Here is a 9919-nt window from a genome sequence, read left to right on the forward strand (position 1 = left end):
ACGACAGAATGAATTTGAACAATGGATTCGTAAGATTGAAATTGTCATTCCAGAAGGACATGATGAAACCAGGATTAAAGTTGCAAAAATTCATTGTCAAGGTCATGCAGAAACTATTGTTAATAGTGGTCAGTTTGCACAATTTACTACTTGGAATGAATTTAGAAAGGCTTTAAGGGACAAATTTGGTAGTGTAAGAAGTTCGGGGGATTTCTTTAGAAGGATAGAAGCTATTAGACTTAAACAGGGACAGTCGCCTAAAGATTTTCATATTGAACTTGAAGCAGCAGTTCTTTCGGGTGCAAGGGATTTTCCTAATGAAATTGGGGATGTAACACTAACTGTGAAAAGACTTTTTCTTCAAGGTTTACCAGAACGATTACGAGTCTTGGTTGTTTCAGGTGAAGATGGTCCTTTGACACAACTCGTCACGAATACAGAACGTATCTGGCACTGTCAGAATAATGCATTTTATTTGAGGGAAAGGAGACTATTCTCAGGTGTGTCGTCTGTCAATTTGAGTCCAGTAACTGCTAACAATGAGGCGTACTGCGCTTTTCACCGCTCCAAAGGACACCTCACTAAAGATTGCAGAGGTAAGCCTCTGTCTAATGTTTGTTGGCGATGTTTACAGCCAGGTCATCTAAGATCTCGATGTCCTGGAGTACAGCAGCCGCATAAAAAGGAACAATATACGTATGTTCAGAATGCTGTGCCCTTTCAGAAAGGCCAGCAGTGTTAAAACTCCCTGTAATCTGTTGGCTAAATGCAAAAGGGAGATGGATTTATGCTTAGTGTCTGATAAGAATTTAGTGGGTCGACCTTTGATAAAAGTTTATATTAATGGTCGGGAATTGCCTGCATTCATCGACACTGGATCTTCTGCATCCTTGTTGAAGGTCTCGGCATTGAAGTCTCTAAGCGTTATTTCACGTTCCAAAGGAGCCAGGTCACTTATTAGTGCTTCTGGTGACTTTCTTGATGTTTTGGAAGAAAGGGATTTTGAGATTTCTTTTGCCCCAGGACTTAGCCTGACGCACAGATTAGTCGTAGTTGATGAAAGTTGTGATTTTCCGGGTTCCTTATTAATTGGCATAGATGTACTGCGTAGATTTGAATTCAGTTTGGTTCATTCACATCAGCCAGGACAGACTTATCTTTCTCTTGATTCAGTTAGAGTACCTGTAACCTATACAGATCATACAGGAATTTCTAAAGTGTCCTTTTGCAAGGCAACACAAAAGGATAGTGATCTTGATATAGCACCTCTTTTTCAACAACCAGTTATGTGTGCTAGAGTTCTCAGAAGTACTAGTATTCCTCCAATGAGTGCTAAGTTTATTTCATGTTCAGTAAATCGTGGTATTCCTGATGGGGATGTATACATAGAGGGTCACTTGCATGATCTATTGATTCCTCATTCAGTTGCGAGTGTACAGAATAGGAAAGTTTATATATGGACAGTTAATACTTTACCTCGCAGAATTAAGCTTAAAAATGGTAAGCTACTAGCAAAAGTGGAAGAAGTTTCTAACTCTGACCCAAGTAAAATAGCAATGATAGGTAGTGCCTCTTCATGTAATTCTGAGGAAGTAACCCAAGCAAATCTTCCAGATTTAGAACATTTAACAAAGGAGCAAAGGAGTAATGTCTTGCCTATTCTGCAGAAGCACAAGGGTTTATTTGATGGTGATAAAATGACTATTGGTAAAGCCAAGGGTATTGTGCATTGCATACCTACAGGTGATGCAGCGCCTATTTGTTCTAAACAGTGGCGTCTTCCACAGTCCGCCAAAGACTTTATTAAGTCTGAGTGTCAGTCCATGCTTAGAGCAGGAGTAATTGAACCATCAATGAGTCCATGGCTTAGCAATGTGGTTCTAGTAGTAAAAAAGGATGGGTCTCATCGTTTCTGTGTTGACTACAGGCAGTTGAATAATGTTACCATAGGAGATACATATCCACTTCCCAGGATAGAAGAAACTATTGACAGTCTCGGCGAAGCACATTTCTTTTCTACTCTAGACTCTAGAGCAGCATACTGGACTATAGAGGTTAATGAGGCAGATCGCCCTAAAACGGCATTTTCGGATGGACAGAACGTGTTTCAATGGATTAGAATGCCATTTGGTTTAAAGTCTGCTCCAAGCACTTATCAAAGGCTAGCTAACCTGGTCTTGAGTCCAGTTTTAGGACGTCATACACTTTGTTATCTAGATGATATCATTATCTATAGTAAAAACTTTTCAGAACATCTTGATCATCTGGATGAAACCCTTACTCTTTTGTCTCGTGCAGGTTTTAAATTAAACATGGCAAAATGTGAGATTGCTTGCCCGGAACTTAAGTTCTTAGGATTCCTCATTTCTGCTGCAGGTGTACAACCTGACCCTGGTAAAGTGAAGGCCATATGTGACCTTCCTACACCCACCAACTCACAGCAGGTGAGAAGGATTATGGGTGCTGCTGGATATTTTCGCAGGCATATCAAAGATCACTCTAAAATAACTGCTCCACTTTCTGATTTAACGAAGAAGAATGCCAAGTTTGTATGGAAGCCAGAACATGAAAGGGCTTTAGTTAGTTTAAAGGAAGCTTTAGTTACTGCTCCTCTTTTGAAACGTCCTAATTTTGACTTGCTGTTTGAAATCCATACAGATGCAAGTCAACGAGCCATTGGTGCTTGTTTAATCCAAAAGCATGATGGACAACCTCACCCAGTTTCTTATTACAGTCGCAAACTTAGAGGTGCAGAGATTCGTTATTCAGCGACCGAGTTGGAGGCTTTAGCTGTTGTTGAAGCTATTAAAGCATTTCATCCATATGTATATGGCCGTAAATTTCATGTCTATACGGATCATAAGCCATTAGTCTATATTTTTAAACGTCCAACTAAATCTGCTAGAATGACCCGCTGGAGTCATGAAATAATGAGTTATGATTGTAAAGTCTTCTATAAAGAAGGAGCAAGTAATCATGTACAAGATCTCTTATCAAGGCAGATTAATCCAATAACATCTGTAGATTTAACCACCTTAGATCCTAAAGCATTTCGTGCATTGCAGGTTGAAGACTCTCTTTACAAAGAAATCATAGATTTTCTTGAAGGTCGATCATTCCCTAAGCGCAAATTACCTACAAGATTGGACGAGTTTGACTTGATAGATGGAGTTCTTTATCACATCAAAGATAAGGCTTCTGGTTTGGTAAGTCAATTATGTATTCCTTTGAAATGCAGATTACATGCCCTGGACATTGCTCATAATAGTAAGATTGCTGGTCATCCTGGAACCTATCGTACATACAGAAAACTCCAGGAATTGTATTATTTTCCTTGTGCACTTAGTTATACTAGGAATTATGTAAGTAAGTGTCTGACCTGTAAAAAGCGTAAAGCTCAACAAAGGCATCGAGCGCCATTAGCAGATGCTCCACTCGCATTAAGCATCCTCGAGCGAGTCAGCATGGATCTCGTTGAATTGCCAAAGTCGGATAATGATTTCAAGTATGTCTTAGTGATTGTAGATCAGTTATCACGTTTTACTCAGCTTGTACCTCTCAAAGATAAACAAGCCGTAACTGTCACGAATGCTTTGATTAATGATTTCATTACAATTTTTGGTCCACCACAAGCTTTCATATGTGATAATGGCACTGAATTTTCTAATTCTCTTCTCAGAGCTGTTTGTAAGCTGCTGGAAACTAAGATAAACTTTACAACCCCTTATCATCCAGAGAGTAATGGGTTATGTGAAAGGACTAACAGAGTAGTTAAAGATACTTTATATGCACTGACTGAGAAGAATCCTCGTCGGTGGGACACGATGATACCTCATGTTAGGTTTGCTATCAACTCTTCAGTCAACAGGTCGGTAAATAACCAACCCTTATATTTGATGCTTGGACAGTCTATACATTATCCAATTGGATTAACAAACAAATTAACTGTAAATAAACCTGCTAATGAAAGATTTGCAAAGTTAATTCAGGCACGTGATGCAGCTGTACTTGCAAGTAAACAATGTAGAGAATATAACAAAGATTACGTTGCAAGGAAGTCTATACCTGCTACTGATTTGGATGTTGGTAATCTAATTTTACGAAAAAGTCCTCCTCAGAAAGCCACTGGTCTGACGGCACGCTGGACAGGTCCCTTAAGGATCACAAAGCGCACTGGACCTGTGACTTATCTAGTGAAAGACCTGGTAAAGAATAGTGTTTATCGACTTCATCGTAATGATATGCTGCCCTACGAGGCACAAGATGAACTGGAGATAGTGAGTCCAGATGGTGTTCTTGCAGAACACACTCCTGATGATCCGTTAAGTGTCATGATGTTATCCTTTGTGAGAAGATTCACAGAGTAATTTGTCTTTAAGTTTAATGTTACATTGTAATAAGTATTCTTTCGGTGATTGGATATATCATTTGTATAATGTTAGAGCATCTCTAATAAAATGGATCAACATTACAGTGCTTACATAGAACAGGTCCCTTTTATTTCATTTTCCACATGAAAGCTCATACCAACTCTCCAACAGCTATCTGCATGGTTTGTTCCTGCCGCTGTCCTGATGGGTTGTTCTGGTCAATGAAACCAAGTGGATCTGATGCTGTTTGCTGCTGTCATCCTAGTGGATTGAATGTCATGACTTCTTGCAGCCCTGTTCCAGCATCCGACCACCTTGTGGAGTCCCACGGCCTAGAATCCTGCCTTATCTCTGCCCTGATCTGTTCCTGCTTTCTGTTGTACATTGCCAAGATGCAAGCTCGCGTGCTGATAATGGACCTCGGAACCTGAGTACCTGCAACCCTATGACCCGCTGAATGTGACGCCCAAAGGATTTCGCACCAGATTCCAGCCTCATTTCGGTGGAAGGGTGTCGGCTTTCGCCTTGAGCCGATAGTCAGTCGAGGGTTCCCAAGTCACCCTCTCCTTTTCCGGGATCGGGAGGGATGTAGTGAGGCATACGTATTTTTCCACGGGATTTTCAACCATATTTTCGTCTTCGCCTTAAAGGAGCTAACAACCAACAAACAACCCTTCATCTTAGAAGACCATCGGCCAGGACTTCTACCTTCCCGCGCTAAATTTACTTCTGAGTAATTGCTGAGCTTCTCAAGCAGTTGGCTGAGAGCTCGTGACCTGTTCACACCTACCATATCATAAGTATCTGTCTTTTGTTGTTTCTTTTTTTATTTCTGATGCTCGTTTTTTTATGTTATTGTTTCTATATTGTGTTTAATTTAATAAATGTGTATTTTTCTGTCAATTTAATATTTCATTCAATTCTTACACGCTACCTAAACTAAGAATTGCTCGGCTTGATGGCTGTGTAAAAGCCAACCCTTACATCCTCTACCTGTATGTATCTATGTATCTATCTCTGTATATATATAATCGTAACCCTGTTTAACAAGAACACCCTCATTTTCGGCGATTTCAAGTTGTAATAATTCAGACATTTTTTATCCAATCGATCTGAAATTTTGTACGGATTGCCAAGTTTCAAGTAATTCTGACGTCGGGAAGTGCGGTTAATTTTTACTCGAAATTTGGCGAGTTCAGAAAAACATGTAGTTGGGGGCTGGCAAGCGAAGTTACAAAAACTCGTCCTCGGGCATTTCGGGTGCTCGGTCACGTAAAGTAACCCGCCCTCGAGTCGGCCGTGCGCATCTCGGCCGTACGCATCTCGGGAGCCCGCTTTTTCTGCCGCGAGGGGCTTGCCAGCCCCTGATATATATATATATATATATATATACATACATATATAGCTATAGATATAGCTATATATATATATATCGATATATATATATATATATATATATATATATATATATATATATATATATATATATATATATATATATATATATATATATATATATTATACACTATAGAAGTTCATATCCAAATACACCTTCCATGAAAAGAAAACACACCATCAAATTCTAATGCAGTTTATTGCTGACAAAAGCCCACACCAGCCAACGCTTCAACAGACTAATGTCCCAGCCCGTAGACGGAGATGCAGATCTTCCCGGCATTGCAAGCGTCCTCGCAACATTTCTCGCCGCGTGAACAGTCGCTGTCGATGTAACACGTCTGTAAGAGAGCGGAGGGGGTGAGGGAGTGGGGCTTGGGTGGGGGGAGGGGAGTGGGGGGGGTCTTATTCGTCAGACCTTTCTTACTTTTGCCAGATGGTTTAGATCGTCAACTAGGAGAGGAATACATACACACATACATATCGATCTATCTGTCTATTCATATATCTATATTTGTCTATCTAAATATGTCTATAGATCAACATCTATGATTATATTTATATCTATATTTACATATATATATATATATATATATATATATATATATATATATATATATATATATATATATATATATATATGTGTGTGTGTGTGTGTGTGTGTGTGTGTGTGTGTGTGTGTGTGTGTGTGTGTGTGTGTGTGTGTGTGTGTGTGTGTGTGTGTGTGTGTGTGTGTGTGTGTGTGTGTGTGTGTGTGTGTATCTCATTATCCATTCATCTACCAATCTATATCTATATGAATATCTATCTCTCTATAGACCTATACCCATCTACATCTACATTTATCCATATCTATCTATCCACATAGACATTCAGAAGGACAGACAAGTAGATAAACTACCCGCAGTTGTCACTCACAGGAACATTTCCGTCGAAGAAGTCTGTGCAACGGGGCGGGGAAGGGCAGCTCCCAGGGCGCGGCGACGGGTCTTGTTGATAAAAGATATAACAAAGATACAAAGCTAAACGTATTTGCAATTTGCAACAGTATAAACAGAGATCTGGTCGTAGAATGAAGTAGGATGATTGACTCAACCAATGAGGGTATGCGAGACAACATTCACAGCAACCCAACTCAAACCACGAAAAAATGAAATGAGAGAGTGATAAAAAGATAAAAAACAGGCATCTCTGACCAGCCATTTTATGCCATCGAGATGACACGTCCACTCACCACAGCAGGCATACTGGTCAGCGTAGGGGCCAGGACAGTAATACTTGCAACTTAGTCTATGCGAAGTGCAAAGAGCAAGGCACACGGCCATCATCACGGCGAGACGAAGGTTAATCTGTAAAGATATTCATAATCACCCAAAATGAAATTAATATCTCCTTATCTATCTATCTCTTCCCAGATTTCATTAAAGATACGGAGTTTCAATCCTTCGAAGTGTCAGAATCACCCTAGGCATAATCAGCGTGTCTAGAGAGTTCTGTGAGAGTGAAGCGAATACGCCGTAGTGTTGAAGAGCAACTAACCATTGCAACGGCGACGGGCGTGTGACGAGCTAGCTGACGGAGGCGTGGGCGGTGTTGCTGCCGTTGCGAAGATCCGCCTTTTTATATTCGTCGCAGGTGCATGGGGTTGCCAGTGCGGATTTACTGCAGGGAGAGCCGTGCGGTTGCAAACCGGAAGTGAGAAAAATAACTTTATCCTATCTCATAAGCTAACTCCTAGCATATGCCTTTCCATTCCTCTTTGAGCACTTACTAATTTTCTCTCGAGTGCCTTGGTCGTAGTCCATGTTTCTGATCCATATGTCATGACGGGGAGGACACATTGGTCAAAAATCTTTCTCTTAGACATAGTGGCAGACGACCTCGTAATATATTACTATGTGTACCGAAGGCACTCCAACCTCGCCTGATTCGCCGCTTTATCTCGGCTTCGCAGGATGTCTATATGTAGTGAGCTGACGCTTCAGCTCCCTTCGGCCGATCTCGCCTCTGTGTCGGGCTCCTACCCAGATTCCCGAGTTATTCATGGCGCCAGGACATCAGGATCCTGTCAGAGACGAAGGCGAAGATGCAGAGGAACTTCCTGCAGGAGGCGCTGACAGAGGATCCAGACGCCCTGGACGAGATGCTGTTTTACTGGCTGAGGAGGAGGATGACCTTTTCCATACCCATATAGGCTTGGAGTTGTCAAGATCACCAGTGTCTGAAAACGGACTTTTATTTTGGATACTGGCGACGGAAAATTCCGTTTGGGTTGTTGGCGCCAAAGTCTTGTTGGCTAGCCCACGTAATTTTTATTGCTTTTACATTTAAAATCATGTATATATGTTAAGTTCCTTTTATTTCTATAAGATATATTATGTAATTTTATGTTAAACCTCCCATTTTTAAATCTATCAAAGAAGTACAATGTAAAGAAACGAAAAGAAAACCCTTAACGTCCTCAAGAGCAGACGAAAATTGCTAGTAAAACGAGTCTTGCTGCGCAGACTCGACGAAACAAGGTTGGCGCACGACCTTGTTGGTATAAAAGGTCGGGTCAACGACCTTAGGGCAGTTTTCCCTCTGGACACCCGGATCGATCAGATGGCGGCTCAGTTTCTTGCCAAAGTCTTACAGTCCCCGTCGGACTCGCAGCTAAGACAAAAAGTGCAGCGTCGGCTCGTACAGAACCATGAACTCTTTGCCAACAACTCCTGGCTGTCTCATACAGCCAGGGTGTTGATACGCTTTGAGCTCAAGGAGACTCTGTTGGTCAAGGGCATGGACCTCCCCCACCCTGACTATGCCACAGCCCCGCCGTGGGCAAGATCCTTGATAGAGTATTCTGTCATGAACTTGTCAAGGAGAAAGACTCAGTACTCTCCGTCTCTTTTGAAGGCTGAGGCGGAGAGGAACATTGCAGAAATCACTCCACCAGGTAGTAAAACCTACTTCACGGATGGTTCTGTAGACCCCATTTCCCACACTTGCTTTGCAGCAAGGGACGTAGCACAAGCTATGCGGGTGTCCGACAATGCCTCCTCGCTCCAAGCAGAGGCTGTCGCTATTATGGGAGCCCTAGCCCATGCAGCCCAGACGGACGGGCATGTTGTCATACATACAGACTCTAGGGCCGCCATTGACAGCCTGCAGCAAAGCACGCCCCTTGATAACGTTTACCTTCTGACCACGATTCTCACTATTGCTCAGAGAATCCTGGATCAGGGTAGACGCATTATCATCAACTGGATTCCAAGCCATGTTGGTATTAAAGGGAACGATGTAGCTGACAGGCTAGCGGAGGAAGGCAGGAAAAAACCCTTGAGTAATCTTGTGGTGCATCCTAGCCGAGAACTGCTAAGGCGTAAGTTGATGGCTGCAGGGCAGGTCGGTGCCCTGCAGCGCCACAGAGAGGAAGCGAGAACCTCCCCTCGGCCAGCTGGTACTCAGACGCCACAGGCTATGAGTCGCTGATACTCTCTAACAGAATACCAAGGCGAGCCGAAGTCAGTCTTCACAGACTGAGATTAGGCTACCCTTGTGCGTGGCAAATCATACCCACCATTGGGCATGATGAGCGACGCTGCAGCCATTGTGGCGCGCCGGACGCCAACTTGGAGCACTATCTGATGGAATGCGAGCACACTCGCTTCCTCAGGCAGGGCCCTGAGACGACAGCCGCCGGGTTGGTAAGGCGGCTATGCCTATTGCTTTCCCCATGGCAACTGGAGCGCCTTCAGGCAATCCAACCGCCACGGTAAGCATTCAGTTATGATGATCAGATGAGTCAGCACTTATAGCTGGCAGAGGCCGGGCCGCCTCGTGCATATAGCCCGGGCGAAGGAAAGCCTTCGCAAATCTCTCTGAACTGAACTGAACTGAACCTTAGGGCAGTTGCACAGTACCCTGGCTCAGTGTGTTACGGTCGGTCCTTCCTTCAGAAAGCCGACAATTTTTTTAACGGATTTTTATTCTTGGCTTTTTTTTCGCACTTTTGGAGACCGAGCATTTTTACAGGTATTTTTTATCTATGTTTTTATTGAGATTGCTTTTATGGAGGTTTATTTTGTTTTATATGGCTATGATTTAATAATAACTTTGAAAACTGGCTTATGCTTTTATTTTCTCACGTTTTTTTAAAGAAGTTGAAGGTT

The 9919-nt window shown here is 42.3% G+C and overlaps 1 protein-coding gene across 1 annotated transcript; it reads right to left on the reverse strand.

The window, feature by feature from the left end:
* Positions 1-5945: 5945 nt before the first annotated feature.
* LOC147467448 (chelonianin-like) lies at positions 5946-7446 on the reverse strand. Its single transcript, XM_086531731.1, has 4 exons — positions 7305-7446; positions 7000-7114; positions 6684-6754; positions 5946-6106 (listed from the first exon to the last, which is right to left on the reverse strand). The coding sequence occupies exons 1-4, from the start codon at positions 7305-7307 to the stop codon at positions 6005-6007; spliced, it is 291 nt and encodes a 96-aa protein (XP_086387857.1). The 5' UTR covers positions 7308-7446; the 3' UTR covers positions 5946-6004.
* Between the last annotated feature and the right edge of the window lie 2473 nt (positions 7447-9919).

This window comes from Penaeus japonicus, unplaced genomic scaffold, assembly GCF_977035675.1.
Source record: "Penaeus japonicus unplaced genomic scaffold, GWHDUDI00000001_assembly GWHDUDI00000036, whole genome shotgun sequence".
Classification (NCBI taxonomy): Eukaryota; Metazoa; Arthropoda; class Malacostraca; order Decapoda; family Penaeidae; genus Penaeus; species Penaeus japonicus.